The sequence below is a fragment of the Lepus europaeus genome, chromosome 9, assembly GCF_033115175.1.
Source record: "Lepus europaeus isolate LE1 chromosome 9, mLepTim1.pri, whole genome shotgun sequence".
In the NCBI taxonomy this organism is placed as follows: Eukaryota; Metazoa; Chordata; class Mammalia; order Lagomorpha; family Leporidae; genus Lepus; species Lepus europaeus.
This window is the reverse complement of record NC_084835.1, coordinates 27,187,827-27,205,716: the sequence shown is the minus strand read 5'-3', so window position 1 is coordinate 27,205,716 and position 17,890 is coordinate 27,187,827. Positions and strand designations below refer to the sequence as shown.

Sequence of the window (17,890 nt, the reverse complement as noted above, 5' to 3'; positions counted from 1 at the left end):
CAGTAGATTATCATTATTTATAGTCACCCTTCTGTATATTAGTACAGCAAAACTCCTTACCTTATCTAACTGAAACTTAGTATTCATTAATAAGCCTTTCCCTGTCTCTCCCTTCTTCCTACTCTCCCCAGCCTCTGGTAACCGCCATGCTCTTTCAGCTTCTCTGAGGCCACATATGAGTTAGATCATGCAGTCCTTGTCTTTCTGAGTCTGGCTTATTTCACTTACATAACTGTAATAGTCTGCATTTTGTCACTCTAACTAAAAGACCCAAGAGGAGCTTCTTGGGAATGAAAAGGTTTATTTCAGCTAACAGCTTGGAGGTCACAGTTCAAGATCACGGGGCTCCACACTTTGGCAACTCATGGAGATTGGCTATTGTGGGTGCAGAAGAATGATCATATGGGGAGCCAGGAAGCAGAGAGAGAGCAGCTACCAGAACCTGAACTCTAATAATCAACTCTCTTGAAGGAATCACCCTCCCAGCGCACACCCTCAATGACCTAAACACCTCCCACCAAACCTACCTCTCATATGCCATCATTAGATCAAGTCCCCACCCTTAGTTCATCAACCATAACATTAACACATTAGAGTTTAAAAGTCTGCATGAGTTTTGGGAAGACAAGTCCTACTCAACCCATAACAGCAACGTGACAATCTTGTTCAAACCACAAGATTTCATCCTTTTCATGGTTGAAGAGCATTCCATTTATGTGTTTTGTACCATACCTTCTTTGTCAGATCTATGTAAATAGACCATAAACCTTTATATATTAAGATCTTCTTTGGGGCCAGCGCTGAAGTGCCGGCATCCCATATGGGTGCTGGTTCAAGTCCTGGCTGCTCTACTTCTGATCCAGCTCCCTACTAATGTGAGTGGGAAAGCAGCAGAAGATGGCCCAAGTCCTTGGGCCACTGCAGGCATGTGGGAGACTGGGAAGAAGCTCCTGGCTCCTGACTTCAGATCGGCTCAGCTCTGGCCATTATAGCTATTTGGGGAGTGAACTAGCAGATGGAAGACCTCTCTCTCTCTCTGTCGCTACCATTCTCTGTAACTCTGTCTTTCAAATAAATAAAACAAATGTTTTTACAAAAGTAAAAAATAAATAAAATCTTGTTTAACCTTCATTTAGTCTTAGTTCTACAAACAATCACACATTTCATGCTCACCAGTTGTCTTGCTAATCTTTCTAGTGCCCTTGATCTCTAGTAGACATGTTAACAAAGGCCCCCTGAGAACAATACAACATGCCCAATGAGTTGCATGGTGATTATTTATGTCACTCTTACTTACTGGATATAAAATCTTTTGCTCACGTTTTTTCCTGTATCATGTCAAATATACTATTCTATTTTATTTTGTCATAAAGTGTTGCTGTTAGAAATTCTGATAGCCTAAAATTCTCTTTCCTTCCTAAGTCACATGCATTTGTGCCTAAAAGTTTATAGGAAAATTGTTACTTTTTTTTAACTCCAGGAATTTTCCTAGACTATGTTCTAGTCAATATGCTTAGGTATATGATATATTTTTCCATATAAAGTTCAAAATCCTCAAGGAAATATTTCAGAAAGCTTTCCTGTCTTTCAGTTCTTACTGAAAGACTTACTGTATTTCTTTCACTTTGTCCTCTGCAGGGGCTTCTACAATCCACATTTCATTTAGATCTTCTTATCCTCAATAGTAACATCTTACTGCATTTACCTGTCTTTTTAGCACCTCTTTCTGGGGTGCTTTCAGAGTCAATATGCCCTTAACTTTTGCATAAAAACACTGAGGCTCAGAGAGTAGTTATTTATCTAAGTTCAATTTTTGACATATGAAAAACAATATAATTTTAAACACAAATTTGCATTCTAGGTTTCCTTTGAAGAAATTAGGATGCACAGGCTTGATGTTGTGGTGCAGCAGGTAAGCCACCACTTACAAAACCTGTCTCCTATTTCTGAGCATTAGTTCAAGACCTGGTTGCTCCACTTCCGATCCAGCTGCCTACTGGGAAAGCAGCAAATGATGGCTGGCCCAACTACTTGGGCCCCTGTCACTCATGTGAGAGACACAGATAAGAGTATTGGGCTTCTGGCTTCTGCCTGACCGCAACCATCAAATAAATAAAATCTTTTAAAAAACAGAAATTAGAGGCTGGTGCTGTGGCATAGTGGGCTAAGCCTCCACCCTGGCACCAGAATCCCATATGGGCACTGGTTCAAGTCCTGGCAGTTCCTCTTCTGATACAGCTCTCTGCTGTGGACTGGGAAAACAGTGGAAGATGGCCCAAGTGCTTGGGCCCTGTACCTTTGTGGGAGACCCAGAAGAAATGCCTAGCTCCTGGTTTCAGATTGGCACGAGTTTGGCCATTATGGCCATTTGAGTAGTAAGCCAGCAGATGGAAGACCTCTCTCTGTCTCTCCTTCTCACTGTTGCTCTACCTCTCAGATAAATAAATAAAAATCTTAAAAAAAGAAAAAGAAGAAGGAAAGAAATTAGGATGAACAGTTCACAAAACCAGCCATTCAACATTTTATTAGGAAATCTCTAAGATAGGCAGGCCATACTTGCTCTAGAAATCTGAATTTTCTTTCAGGTAGCTGTTTCTTTCACACTTCCATAGCAAACAAACAATGAAATCAATTTCATCAGAATAAACTGCACTCAACAACACTCTTTCCTAAAGGCCTAATGAGTCTTATTTAATTTCTTCTGCAGTGTCATTTCAGCCTCAGCTTTTGAGGTCTTCCCTACAGAAAAGAATCATCTCTGACTCCTTTGTGGGAATCAAAGAGAGAGATCAATGACATATCGAATTAATATGAAAGGGCATTTCAGATGCAGACAAAATCTAGCACCAATATGGAGCATAAAATTGTCTTCATTGAAGAATTTGATCAATTGTTTGATGTCAACAATATTATTTAATTAGGCATTCGTCTCACTTTGCATAAAAGGGTAGATTACTGTATTATACAGATAAGTGAATTTAACTTCTTCCCAACAACACAGAACTTTGTCCTTGAAATGTTTTAACCATCTAAACTCAAAATACAAGTTTCAGGGTGGGCATTTGGCTCAATGGTTAACATATTGTTTGGGATGCCTACATCCTGTATCAGAGTGCCTGGATCTGAATTCTGCCTTTGATTCTGATTCCAGTTTCCTGCTAATGTGTGCCCTAGGAGGCAGCAAGTGATAGCCCAAGTGCTTGGGTTCCACGTGGACGATCCAGATGGGGGTCCAGGTTCCTATGTTTGACCTGGTCCTGCACTGCTATTGTGGGTATTTGGGGAGTGAATGAGGAGATGGAAGAGTGCTGTCTCTGTGTCTCTGTCTTTCAAATACATAAAAATCAATGATTTTTTTAAAAAATTCAAGTCATATCCATAGTTATTTTCCATTTTCTTTATGTTGATTTAAAATACTGTATTTAGAAGCAGGCACTGTGGTGCAGCAGATTAAGCTACTGCTTGAATTACCCACATCCTTCTCAAAGTGCCAGTTCCAGTCCCAGCTCCTCTGTTTCTGATGCTGTTTCCTGCTAATATATCCTGGCACACAGCAGATGATGATCAAGTGCTTGGGACCCTGCACCTCACATGAGACCTGGATGCAGTTCTGTCTCCTGGCTTTGACCTGGCCCCATCCTGGCGATGTGCACATTTTGGGAGTGAATCAGAGGTTGGAATCTCTCTTTCTGTTGCTCTGCCTTTCAAGTAGATGAGGTAAAAATAAATAGTGTATTTAATATTTATTATATTGATAAATTTAATAATGTGTTTAATAATAGGACAAGTATTAATATCAATAAATATTAAGAAAAATGTATGAAAAATAATTATCTTTCACAAAAGTATAGAAAATACCCAAGCACTCCTCTGATTAAAGGTCACAAATCCCTGAGCATTTGCATATGAAAAAATAAGTTATAAAATTAGGATAATTATGGCAGCAAACATTACTGTAGGCCTTACCACCTAAACAGAGCTTTTAAAAATCTTTTTTTTTTCCCAGCAACAATTTCCTGAATATCACCCTACCCGCACCCAAGGTTTAGTCATCTTCATTCCCAAGAGTAACAAAGCCTGCAGCCCTGCCCCCAGGCTACCCAGCATTAAGCAATACATAGGGGAGATGCTGACAATGTTACATAACTTTGGAAAGAAAAAGAAAAGGATAAGAAACTAAAAAGAGAAAGATGGAAGTGGAATAATGGAGCTGGACAAAAGAGGGTGAAAGTGGTTCGGATCCAGCAAAGCTCCTAAGAGAGACTTTTGGCACCAGTGTCACGCCCTTTGTCATATCGGATCACGGTTTTTTGTTTTGTTTGTTTGTTTGTTGATCCTTAACATTTTAGTCTTTAAATAAGCACATAAAACTGTACTGCTTAATATATTTCTCCATAAACTTCTTGTGAAATTCAGATCGCAGTGTATCGTTTACAAATCTTTTGTCTTTCTTTTGATCATCTACACCTTTTGCACAGTTCTTGAAGACAACATCATCATCCCACCTTCTTTTAACTTTGAAGTTGGCCTGAGGCTGGGATGGGCCAGTGAGATTAAGCAGAGGGTTTCCACTCAGAATGTTTTCCAAACAGATTCTCTCTTCTTCAGCTTTTTGCTCTTGTTCCTTCCTGGCCTGCTCTTCAGCTCTTTCTTTTTTAATTTTTTCCAGTTCTGCAAGAAGAGCTGCAGTGTCATCATCATCACTCTCCTCTTCAAAATCTTCATCTTCCTCGTCTGTTAGAGGATCATCTGCGTCAAGGTTGGCAGCAGGAATCTGGTCTAACCGAGGCTTCTTGGATACTGAAGAGGAAGTTGTATGTTCCCGGGTTGGACGATCCCTATTTTTCTCTCTGGCAGCAGCTCGCTCTCTCTCTTCCAGCTCTCTCCTGAAGTCCCGGTTACGAACCTCTTCAGGGGCATCCTGAGTAGTTTGCCTATATTTTACCTTTGTATGGGAAGGTAAGTCTCGGCTGGAATACTGCTTTGAGAGTTGGCTCAGATCACCTTCCCCTTTTCCTCTTCCACCTCTTGCAGGTTCAAAAGTTGGTCTGGCTGCTGTCGTCATCTTTGACGCGAGGAAGACGTCCGATGCTACACTCACGGAAAATCATACAGACGCCATTGTGCTTGATAGCTCCCAGCGGATCATGGCTTACTTTGCACTAGTGTTCCAAGCATTGTATTTGGTGTTCTGCATGCATCCTCTCAGTTTACTGTTAGAGCCATCCCACAAGGCAGCCATTCCAACTTAAAATAACAGATTGGAGATGGGCATTTGACACAGCAGTCGAGCCACTTCTTGGAACGGCTGCATCCTGTATCAAAGTAACTTGTTTGGAGTTCCAGCTCTGCTCTCTCTCCGAGCTTCCTGCTGATGTGTACCCTGGGAAATAGCAGGTGGTGGCTCAAGCACTTGGATCCCTACCACCCCTGTGGGAGATCCAGACGGCAGAGTAGGCTCCAGGTTTTGATCTGGCCCAGCCACTGCTGCTGTGGGCATTTGGGGTGTGAACCAGCAGATGGAAGATCTCTCTCTTTCTCTGTCTCTCTGCTTTTCAAAAAGTAAAATAAATAATAAAATAACAAATTGACTTGTAGACAAAGGTTCAGAACAGAATTATTCATAATAGCTAAAAACTAGCAACAGCCCAAAGTTCCCTCAACTGAAGAAATTATAGGCAAAATGTGGTGCATTCACCCATACGATGGGTTACTACTCAACAATAGAAAGAAGGTGCCGGCGCTGTGGTGTAGTAGGTTAAGGCTCTGCCTGTGGCACTGAAATCACTATGGGCACAGGTTCGAGTCCCAGCTGCTCCTCTTTTCCTATCCAGCTCTCTGCTAATGGCCTGCAAAAGCAGTAGAAGATGGCCGAAGTGCCATCCCACATGGGAGACCCAGAAGAAGATCCTGGCTCCTGGCTTTGGATCAGCCCAGCTCTAGCCATTGAGGCCATTTGGGGAGTAAACCAAATGGAAGACCATTTTCTCTGTCTCTCCCTCTCTGTCTGTAACTCTGCCTCTCTTATAAATACATAAAATCTTTTAAAAAAAAATAAAGTACTAATGCATGTTGCAACATGGATGAGCCCTGAAAAAACCATGCTAAGTAAAAGAAGCCAGCCATGAAAGACCACATATTATATGATTCCATTTTTTTTAACTTTTATTTAATGAATATAAATTTCCAGTGTACAGCTTATGGATTACAATGGCTTCCCCCTCCCATAACTTCCCTCCCACTCGCAACCCTCCCCTCTCCCGCTCCCTCTCCCCTTCCATTCACATCAAGATTCATTTTCAATTCTCTTTATATACAGAAGATCAATTTAGTATAAAGATTTCAACAGTTTGCACCCACATAGAAACACAAAGTGAAACATACTGTTTGAGTACTAGTTATAGCATTAAATCAAAATGTACAGCACATTAAGGACAGAGATCCCACATGAGGAGCAAGTGCACAGTGGCTCTTGTTGTTGACCCAACAAATTGACACTCTAGTTTATGGTGCCAGTAACCACCCTAGGCTGTCGTCATGAGTTGCCAAGGCTATGGAAGCCTTCCAAGTTTGCCGACTCTGATCATATTTAGACAAGGTCATAAAAGACAGAGTGAGGATAGTAACCAATGATCCTAAGAGTGGCATTTACCAGGTTTGAACAATTATACAGCATTAAGTGGGGAAGAGGACCATCAGTACACACAGGTTGGGAGTAGAGCCATTGGTGGTAGAGTAGAGGTCATGATTACAAAGGAATGAGGCCCAAGTGCGCTAGACAGGGTCTAGAACAAAGGACAGAGTCATTATTAGAGGAGCTAAGAAAGGTGCTGTCTAAGCTACAATTAAGTTTTCTGATTGAGAGGCAAATAGAACCTGATAGAAGGGGCTTGATAATAATCTGTTGGGCTTTAGACCTTGTAAGTTAAGAGGCCCAGACCTATCTATCTCTTCACATGGGGTATATCCTAAGGGAGGTGTGAACCTCCTAGGGGAAGGCACTCTGTTGACTTTCATTACTTGGCTGGCCTGGGAGGAGAGCTGGCCAGGTAAAGGCAGGTGGCATCTCTAACAAGAAATTTACAGTTCTGCCTGCAATGTTGCTGACCCTACTTGACCATACCCTCAGCTGCAGTGGTCACTTTGGAAGTTGGACTGAGTGAAGGGCTTTTCAGCTTAGAGCCAATAAGATCTGTGGCTCTGACCTGGGCATCCTTCGACTCCAGGGCAGGTCCATTTCCAGTGACCCAACTCTTGGCAGAGCTGCCAGGGCTCTTCACAAGCTGACTTCTGCTGAAGCCCAGGCTTACCACATTGAAAGCCACTGCAGTGGACTGGCCTGTTGGGTCTGCTTGAGGGCAGATCACTGTACAGATCAGCCATTAATAGGCCTGCCACCCATTGCTTCTGATGCCGAGCTTTCTTTTCCTCCTGGTTTGTGTTAAAGCAGACCAGAGGATGCAAGTCAAGGGAGTGCCCGTGTCCCATCTCTAATCTTCGGTGGCCTGAACTACAAGTCTATAGTCACAGGCATGTTCTGTAGTAGTTTTTCTAAGGTAGACAATGCCCATGAGGAAAATTATATTCTCACTTTAAAACTTTCTTTCCCTTTGGTCTGAAAGGGAGGTTTTTTCTACTTACTGTATACTTCGCTGATGGCGAAGTGACTCTAGCTATGAGATTATTATTTAAGTTCTTATTTTGGCTATGCTATTGCAGAAAAATGTTAGCCATCTCTTTTATAAGGTCTAAAGATTAAATTGTGCATCCTACAGATTCCTTCATAATAGAATTAGTTTCCTACCTTGAAGAGAATAGAGAAATGAAAGAACAAGTTGGGCTTAGAATAGAGAAATGAGGGAGCAAGTCCTAGATTGCTTGCTGACAATAGCAATATTACATGAATACTTAGCAAACCGTTTCAACCACTAGATAACAACTTAAGAAAACATTTACCAGAAGGTCCAATGCTTTCTATAAATTGTAAGAATCATGTATTTGAAAACACCTCTTAAATATCTAACATGGTGTAGTTTGTTTAACCAGTAAACTTAAGCACAACCATATAAAATGTTTTTAGTTTCTTTCTACCAACAAGTTTAAAACATATGATACACAGATTCAGGTCACACAAATTAAAATGTATCTTTGATTGATTTTAGCAGCTTAAATTTATGGACAATCTTATCTATAAGCCATGTATAATAAAACCCTTAATAAAATTTCCCCATGTGGACATACACATATTATATGATTCCATTTAATGAACCTTCCAGGACAGGCAAATCTGCAGAGACAGAAAGCATATTAGTAGTTGCCTAGGGTTGGGGCCGAAGGGTGGAACTGCAAAGCAACTGATCATAGGGATGGTTTCTCTTCTTGGGGGGTGAAAATGGTCTAACTTTTTCTATCCATTGTGATGGGTGCACAATATGTGAACACATAAAAACCAACAAATGACACATTTTCAATGAGTAAATTGCATAGTATGTGAATCATATCCTTAAACTGCTATTATGTGTGTGTGTATATATATATATATACATAAAGATTCATTTATGTATTTATTTGAAAGGCAGAGTTACACAAAGAGAGTGAGAGAGAGAAAGAGGGAGAGACAGAGAGAGATCTCCCATCTGTTGGTTTACTCCCCAAATGGCCACAACAGCCAGAGATGAGCAGATCCACAGCCAGAAGCCAGGAGCTTCTTCCAAATATTCCATATGGGTGCAGGGGCCCAAGGACTTGGACCATCTTCCACTGCTTTCCCAGACGCATTAGCAGGGAGCTGGATCGGAAGTAGAGCAGCCACGATCCAATCGGCAGTCATATGGAATGCCAGCACCACAGGCAGCAGCTTTACCCACTAAGCCACAGCGCCAGCCCCTAGCTGTGATTCTTTAAAGTCATAGATTGAATATATTGCTCACTCCTTGTGGAAAGGAGATTGATTTGTCCAAGCATAACAACTATCTCAATTCTGAGATGTTTAAGGGACTTTCAAAACAAGGTAGAAAAAAGTTTCCCCTCTTGGACTAGGAGCCAGGAATTTGAGTTCTAGTATCCTCCACTAACCTGTCAGTAACTATGAATAAGCAAAATTTTAAACGATGGGAAGTAAAAAATCTGGTGCTGCAGAAGAAAAGGCCATGTACACCCTGCTTTGTAGATGCCTTACTATATAAATTCCTCCCTTTCCTCAACTCCACTTAATCACCAAGAACTGGAGAATCTATCTCCTTAACTCTTTTCCGTGCATTTCTTTTTCTCCTTTTCCATGGCCCACTGTCTTGACTCAGGTCTCCATCATTTCTAGATTTTATCCCCTCCTCATCAGGTCTCTCTAATTGACTCTATCCCCCTGACTTATCAACCAGACTGCCAGAGTAAGCTCCTGGAAATCAGGCTTTGTGTATCACTAAGACCTCTGCTCTGTCTCAAACCTTCCATGACCCCATTTTTTTTATGGGATTAAAGTCAAGATGCTTGACTTTGCATCCCTTGGATACCTGGCTCCTAGCCTCCTCCCTGTCAAACAGCCTTTCAACAGAGAGGACACGCCCTCAGCCCCAGCCATAAGAAAACGGAAGGCTAGAGGCTTCTTACATACAATGCAATTTCTCACATGCCCATGACTTCATACAGGGTCGCCTCTGCAGAACTGCCTTTCCATGGGCATGGAAATGCTTAGTCCCAAGGCAGCTCATCTGGCTGCCTCTGGGGTGGAGATTGGGGATGAGGTACCAGCTGGAAAGAAGCACGAAGGGACTTTCCATACCAATGAAAATGATTTGCATCTTGAGGAGGTGGTGTTTACATGGGTGCTTGAATTTGTAGAAATTCATTGAACTATATTACAATCTGTGCATTTTACTTAAATTTTTTAAAATGTTAAGCAACAAGAAAAAATCAAGCCAAAAGCAGAGTCTCTGATAAGTTTTCCCTAAGTCCCACTTTAAATATAGGCTGATTTAGATACCCCTTTCGGTGCCCCCCATAATACTCCACAAATACTTCCAGGAAAGGATTTTTTTAAAGACTTTATTGATTTATCTGAGAGGTAGAGTTACAGACAGTGAGAGGGAGAGACAGAGAAAGGTCATCCTTCTGTTGATTCACTCCCCAAATGGCCGCAACAGCCAGAGCTGTACCGATCCAAAGCCAGGAGCCAAGTGCTTCTTCTTGGTCTCCCATGTGGGTGCAGGGGCCCAAGCACTTGGACCATCTTCTACTGCTTTCCTAGGCCATAGCTCTCTGCTATGGAAGGGGAACAGCCAGGACTAGAACTGGCGCCCATATGGGATGCCAGCACCTCAGGCGGAGGATTAACCTACTGAGACAGGGCACTGGCCCCCCAGCAAAGGATTTGATTTGTCCCACTATACCCAACACAACCACTGAACTTACCTATCCACCTTACCACACTGTAAGCTTTAGAGAGTACAGACCAGGTCTTTATAGTTCTGTTTCCCTAACATCTATAGTATCCAAAAAACACTCAGTAAACATTTGTTGAATGAACCAAAATGAAATTGAATGATGGGTAGAAGACGGTGATGGCAGCAAGAGGAAGATAAGAAGATTTCTGGGAGCTGATGCTGTGACATAGTGTGTTGGGCCACCGCCTGCAATGCCAGCATCCTATATGGGCGCTGGTTCGAGTCCCAGCTGTTCCACTTCCAATCCCACTCTCTGCTATGGCCTGGGAAAGCAGTAGAAGATGGACCAAATCCTTGGCCCCTGCACACACGTGGGAGACCCGGAAGAAGCTCCTGGCTCCTGGCTTCAGATCAGTGCAGCTCCGGCCATTGCAACCAACTGGGGAGTGAACCAGCAGATGGAAGACTTCTCTCTCTCTGCCTCTCCTTCTCTCTCTGTGTATCTCTGATTTTCAAATAAATAAATAAATAAATCTTTTTTAAAAAAAAATTTCTGGGAATATAACACAAGCATATATGCACACAAATGGTAGCATCATAAAATTCAATCATCAAATGTAATTGAGATCTGTTTACAAACCTCAGCCACCCACCCTTTGGCTACCATCTTCTATCCCACAAAAAATGGTCCCTTTTTTATTGTTTCTCCTAAACAGTTCACACCAAGATCTGTGTTTGGGGTTGTAGGGGACACCTTCCCAATGTGATATAAGATTTGTCTGTTTATTTCCCTCTAACTTCAACCCAATAGATGGTCCTGAATGGAAGCATTGAGAATCCATTCCCACAGTGAACTTGTGTTCCATGAATGATTAGTTGGAATGACAGTAAATCGATTTTCCAAGAACAATTTCCCTTGCTTCTTGTTTAGGGAATTCAACTCTAATCTCTTCAAAACACAAGTCTAAGTGAGCTTTATCATCTCTATAATTAACTTAATTTAGATAAATATTAGTTTCTAGAAATTTCACATTATAAACTTGGCCATGGCTGAATGCTCCAGGAAGGCCCTGATGTGCTACAGCAATCAATGAAATGTTAACAAGCACTGACAGCTTTGCAGCTCTCACAGAGGAAAGCAGACTCCAAAAGGAGGAATGCGCTACTCTGGCATCTCTGTCCCTGCAAAGGGATCATCTTGCCACTCGTTCACCCACATTTACAAGCTGGGCATAGCTTTCACCCAGGGTGATTGTGGAATTCCTCCCCACATTATGCTTTTCCCTCCTCCCTTCCCCCAGCGTTTCTGCCCACAAAAACCTATGTCAAGAAAGGACTGAGACTCATTTACTCAATGGTAAAATTGATTCAGATCCATGTTCTCTCAGGAGCAGTTAAGCTTTTGTGAAGTTTGACACAAACTCATCTGGCAGCCTACCTTGACCTAAGCTGACATGAAGTTATCTGCACTCATCACCCTATTAGTTAAAACATTCCCCATTGTGTGATGAGAGCTGTTGGTAGTCTCACATAACACACTATATGCGATGGATCGTTTTCCCAAAATCCAAAACTTCCAAATGCTGAGATACACCTGGCAAAACACTTCATTATTTTTATTTTTTAATTTTCATTTTATTTGAAAGTCAGAGAGAAGGAGAGAGAGATCTTCCATCCACTTGTCCACTCCCTCAGATGCCTACAACAGCTAGGAATGGGCCAGGCTGAAGCCGAAAGACAGAATTCAATCCAGGTCTTCCATGTAGATGGCAGGGACTCAAGTACCTGAGCCATCATTTGCTGCCTCCCAGCGTGCACAGTGGTAGGAAGGTGGGATTGGAAGCAGAGCTGAGATTTGAACCAGGTAGTCCAATACAGAATGCAAGCCATCCAAGTGGCATCTCAACCACTGTGCCAAACACCTGTTCAGGCCTCAAATATTCTAGACATAGTACTACGGGCCTGAGCCCACTAGAAAGCCAGTTGGATCAAGGCGCAGCATTTTTACAATGGCATTTCTGGGTCCATATAGAAAGAGAAAACATAAAGTAACTTCTGGTTGTCTGACACGGTGACAGAGTAGAGAGCAAGGCACAGCTGCCTGACCATGTGTCCCTGACTCAGAACATCTCTTCATCCAAATGGCTTATACTCCAGCATCCCCAATTCACAGGAGGCACAGCTTAGCCCTTGAAAACAAGTGTTAGGAGATAGGAGGTTGACAGGATCCTGAGTGCAGGGCTCTGAGAGCACCTGCACAGTTCTGTCCAGGGAACCAGAAGCTCTGAACACCCATGGCTGGGTGTCATCCCCAACGCAGGTCAAGTCAGTGAATTCTGGTCCCCAGTTAATCACACCAGAATGTTGATATACACATGGATCCGGAGGTTGAATGGAAGTGTCAACCTGGTCTCAAAGTATAACAAACACTCAGAACAGTGTGTATCCATAAGCATATCACTGGGTGAATTTCCACAAATCAAACACGCTCATAACCAGCATCCAGCATCCAGAGCCAAAAATAGGACATCTCTAGCACTGCAGAAATCTCTACATGCTGCCTTCCAAATTATCATCCCCTCCCCTCCAACAAGGCAACCACAATCCTAGCCTCTAAGAGTCTAATTTTTCCAGCTTGATTTTAAAATTAAATTCTCCAAATGTTTTTGCTATTATGTAGATCCAATTTTAGTGATGGTCAGGCTTCCGCCTTACCTTCTGACAGTGAAACGATAAAGCTAGCTGGGAAAGAGCTGCAGTGTAACAAACATATGCAACTCAGAAGTACACATCCTAACTCTGACCTGGAGCTGCTTCAGAATCAAACCCTGCAGAACAGAAAAAGCAGCAAAGCTCACTTGCAATAAAGAGCACAGAAGCTTAATTTGAGCAAGACAGTTTAAATATATGTATCACCCAAAGCTTGTAAAATGTTCTTTTAAATTGATATAAAATTCACATAACAGAAAATTCGTCATTTCAACCATTTTAAAATGTATAATTCAGTGGCATATTCATAGAGTTGTACAGCCTTCACCACTAATTGCATAATATTTCTAGCTCACCAAAAGGAGCCCGTGTCCTGTTAGCAGCCTCTCCTAACTCCTTACTCCACACATCTCCTCCTGGTAACCAATAATCTATTTTGTCTCCAAGGATTCACCCACCTTGTATATTTCATATAAATGGAATCATACAACATATGATCTTTTTCTCTCCAGCTTCTCTCACTTAACATCTTGTTTTCAAGATTCACCCATATTGGGGCCAGTGTTGTGGCACAGGTGGTAAAGCTACTGCCTGCGATGCTGGCACCCCATATGGGCACTGGTTTGAGTCCTGGCTGCTCAACTTCCGATCCAAAAGTACGCTAATAGCCTGGGAAAGCAGTGGAAGATGGCCCATGCACCCAGGTAGGAGACCTGGAAGAAGCTCCTGGCCGGCCGGCGCTGTAACAGGCTAATCCTCCGCCTAGCGGCGCCGGCACACCGGGTTCTAGACCCAGTCGGGGCGCCGGATTCTGTCCCGGTTGCCCCTCTTCCAGGCCAGCTCTCTACTGTGCCAGGGAGTGCAGTGGAGGATGGCCCAAGTGCTTGGGCCCTGCACCCCATGGGAGACCAGGAGAAGCACCTGGCTCCTGCCTTCGGATCAGCGTGGTGCGCCGGCCGCGGCGGCCATTGGAGGGTGAACCAACGGCAAAGGAAGACCTTTCTCTCTGTCTCTCTCTCTCTCTCTGTCCACTCTGCCTGTCAAAAATAAATAAATAAATAAATAAATAAAAGAAGCTCCTGGCTCCTGGCTTTGAATTGGTCCTGCTCTGGCCATTATAGCCATTTGGGAAGTGAACCAACAGATGGAAGGCCTCTCTCTCTGTGTCTCTCTGTCTCTGTCTTCTCTGTATCTCTCTCTGTAACTCTGCCTCTCAAATAAATAAAACTTACAAAAAGAGAGATTCACCCATGCTGTAATATTTTTTCACAACTGAATAATATTCAATTGTATGGACTGTGTTTACCCATTCATCAGCTGATGGACACGTGAGTATTTTCTCCTTTAAAAAAAAAAAAAAAAAAAAAAACAAGATTCGTTTCTTTAATTGAAAGGCAGAGAAACAGAGACAGAGATTTTTCCATCCACTGGTTCACTCCCCAAATGGCTGCAATGACTGGTTCTCCATCCAGGCCTCCTACATGCGATGCTAGCTTAGTAGGGATAAAAGGAGCTAAAGTTTCAGAGTGGTGCTTGCTTCCACCTGCTGTTATGGCTTTTGAGACTTGGTAACAATAAACACCTCACTTTCCGCTTCCTTCAGGTTTCTGAGTCCATCCTTTGGTGGGCAGGTGGTCTCAAGTAGGCTTATTTCCCACACTGACCAAAAATTTTTTTCTGACCTTTCTTTCTTTCTCAGTTATAGCCATCTCACTAGGTGTAAAGTGGTATCTTGTTTTATGTTTCCAAATGACAAATAATGTTGGTCATCTTTTCATGGTCTTTGTTTGGTTTTTATTTTATTTTATTTTATTTTTATTTTGGCCACTGGTACATCTACTTTGGAGAAATGTTTATTCAAATCCTTTGTCAATCTCTTAATTGAGTTCCTTGTCTTCCTGTTGAGATGTAAGAGTTTTAAACCTAGGGTCAGCATGATGGCACAGTGGGTTAAGCTACCACCTGGGACACCAGCAATCCATATAAGCACTGGTTCAAGTCCTAGCTGCTCCACTTTTGATCCAGTTTCCTTCTAATGTGTCTTGGAAGCCAGGAAAATATGATCCAAGTACTTGGGCATCTGCATCTGCTTGGGAGATCTGCATGGAATTCCAGGCTCTTGGCTTCTGGTTGACACAGCTCCTGACACTGTGATCATTTGAGAAGTGAACCAGCAGACAAAAGATCTCCCTCCCTCTCTCTCTCTCTCTAACTCTGCCTTTCAAATAAATAAATCTTTAATTTTAAAAAAGTATTCTAAACCCTTATCAGATTTAAGGTATTTTCTTCCACTCTGTTGACTGTCTTCTGACTCTCTTGCTAGTATCTTAATGCTCACAAGTTTTTTTATTTTTATAAAGTTTAATTTATCTATTATTTCCTTTGTTACCTATGTGTTTGGTGTCATTTTTTAATGGAACTGTCACCTTTTTGCTTTAAGTAAGAATTTATTTATTTATTTTACAGATTTATTTATTTATTTGAAAGGCAGAGTTATGGAGAAGCAGAGGCAGAGAGAGAGCTTTTCTATTCCCTGGTTCACTCCCCAAACAGCTGCAATGGCTGGAGCTGAGCCAATCCAAAGCCAGGAGCTTCTTCCAGGTCTCCCACATGAGTGCAGGGACCCAAGCACTTGGGCCATCTTCCACTGCTTTCCTAGGCCATAACAGAGAGCTGGATCAGAAGTGAATCAGCCAGGACTCGAACTGGTGCCCATATAGGATGTTGGCACTGCAGAAGGCAGCTTTACTAGCTATGCACAGCACTGGCCCCTGGTGTCACATTTAAGAAACTGTTGTCTGCTCCAATTTCATGAAGCTTTACACTGTTTCCTGCTAAGAGTTTTATAATGTCACTATTATTAAATCATGTTGTGATTTATGTCAGATGACTATGAAGCCAAATCTCCTTCTTACAGAAGTCATAACAATATTTGTTAAAGATTTACTTATTTATTTGAAAGGCAGAGTGACAGAGAGGCAGAGGAAGAGAGAGAAGTTTTCCATCCACTGGTTCATCCCCCAAATGGCGACAACAGCCAGAGCTAGGCCAATCCAAAGCCAGGAGCCTGAATCTTTTTCCAGGCCTCCCATGTGGGTGCAGGGGCCCAAGAACTTGAGTCATCTTCTGCTGCTTTCCCAAGCACATTAGCAGGAGCTGGATCAGAAGTAGAGTAACCAGGACTTGAACCAGTGCCCATATAGGATGCTGGCACTGCAGGAGGCAGCTTTACCCTCTACACTACAACGCCGGTCCCCATAACAATATTTTTTAAAAGTATGAGTACTTCGAAAAGTTTAAGGAAAATGGAATTAAAAGATGTGTTTGGGCTCCCCAAAATTGTGAAATTCTGCATAATTTTTTTCATAAAACATAGTTTCCATGAATTTTTTAAAGATTTCTTATACAAAAAACACATTTTACTCTTATTATTTGGGAGCCAGGCAGACAGACATACACGCACAAAGTTCCCATCTGTGGGCTCACTACACAAATGCCTATATCAGCTGGTGTAGGGTCAGGGCCAAAGCCGGGAGCCAGGAACACAATCTAGGTCTCCCCAGAGGTGACAGAAACCCAGTTAAATGAACCATCACCACCGCAACTCAGGGACTGCGTTGGCTGGAAGCTGTAGTCAGGAGCCAGAGCAAGTAATTAAAACCAGATACTCTGGGGCGGGTGTTGTGGCTCAGCAAGTTAAACCACTGCCTGCAGCACTAGCGTCCCATGTGGGCACAAGTTTGAGTCCCAGCTGCTCCACTTCCAATCTAACTCCTTCTAATATGCTCGGGAAAGCAGCAAAGGATGATGCAAGTTCTTGGGCCCCTGCTACCCATGTGGGAGACCCAGATGAAGCTCCTGGCTCCTGGCTTCGGCCTGGCCCAGCCCTGGCTAATGTGGCCATTTGAGGAGTGAACCAACAGATGGAAGATCTCTCTCTCTCTCTCTCTCTCTCTCTCTCAGTCTCTGTCTCTCCCTCTGTCTCTGTAACTCTGCCTCTTGAATAAAATAAACAAATCTTTAAAAAAAAAAAAAAAGCCGGCGCCGCGGCTCACTAGGCTAATCCTCCGCCTTGCGGCGCCGGCACACCGGGTTCTAGTCCCAGTCGGGGCACCGATCCTGTCCCGATTGCCCCTCTTCCAGGCCAGCTCTCTGCTATGGCCCGGGAAGGCAGTGGAGGATGGCCCAAGTCCTTGGGCCCTGCACCCCATGGGAGACCAGGAGAAGCACCTGGCTCCTGCCATCGGATCAGCGCGGTGCGCCGGCCACAGCGTGCCTACCGCGGCGGCCATTGGAGGGTGAACCAACGGCAAAAGGAAGATCTTTCTCTCTGTCTCTCTCTCACTGTCCACTCTGCCTGTCAAAAAGGGCCTGCACTGTCGCATAGTGGGCCAAGTCTCCACCTACAGCACTGACATCCCATATGGGCGCAAGTTCAAGTCCCAGCTGATCCATTTCCAATCCAGCTCTCTGCTATGGCCTGGGAAAGCAGTGGAAAGTGGCCCAAGTGCTTGGCCTTCTGCACTGGCATGGGAGAGCTGGAAGACACTTCTGGATCCTGGCTTTGGATCAGCCCAACTCTGGCCATTATGGCCATTTAGGGATTCAATCAACAGCTGGAAGACCTTTCTCTCTGTCTCTCCCTCTCTGTCTGTAATGCTACCTCTCAAATAAATTTAAAAACCTAAAAAAAAAAAAAAAGGTACTCTGATGTAGAACACAAGCATCTTAATCATCAGGCTAATGCCCACTCCCTTTAATGTTATCTTTAGTCCATTGGTTTAGAATGTTAGAATGTAGTT

General features: G+C 43.0%; 2 protein-coding genes across 2 annotated transcripts in view; both read right to left on the bottom strand.

Annotated features, from left to right (window-relative positions):
- The window catches only part of CACNA1D (calcium voltage-gated channel subunit alpha1 D), a 505,293-nt gene that overhangs the window by 438,596 nt on the left and 48,807 nt on the right, over nucleotides 1-17,890 (bottom strand). The gene's annotated exons all lie outside the window — the stretch shown is intronic.
- Nucleotides 4,338-5,135, bottom strand: LOC133766497 (spliceosome-associated protein CWC15 homolog). Its single transcript, XM_062200173.1, has one exon. The coding sequence runs from the start codon at nucleotides 5,063-5,065 to the stop codon at nucleotides 4,346-4,348; it is 720 nt and encodes a 239-aa protein (XP_062056157.1). The 5' UTR covers nucleotides 5,066-5,135; the 3' UTR covers nucleotides 4,338-4,345.

Bases quoted from the DNA above. Each gene is read 5' to 3' on its own strand.
- LOC133766497 (XM_062200173.1), bottom strand. From the start codon at position 5,065: ATGACGACAGCAGCCAGACCAACTTTTGAACCTGCAAGAGGTGGAAGA.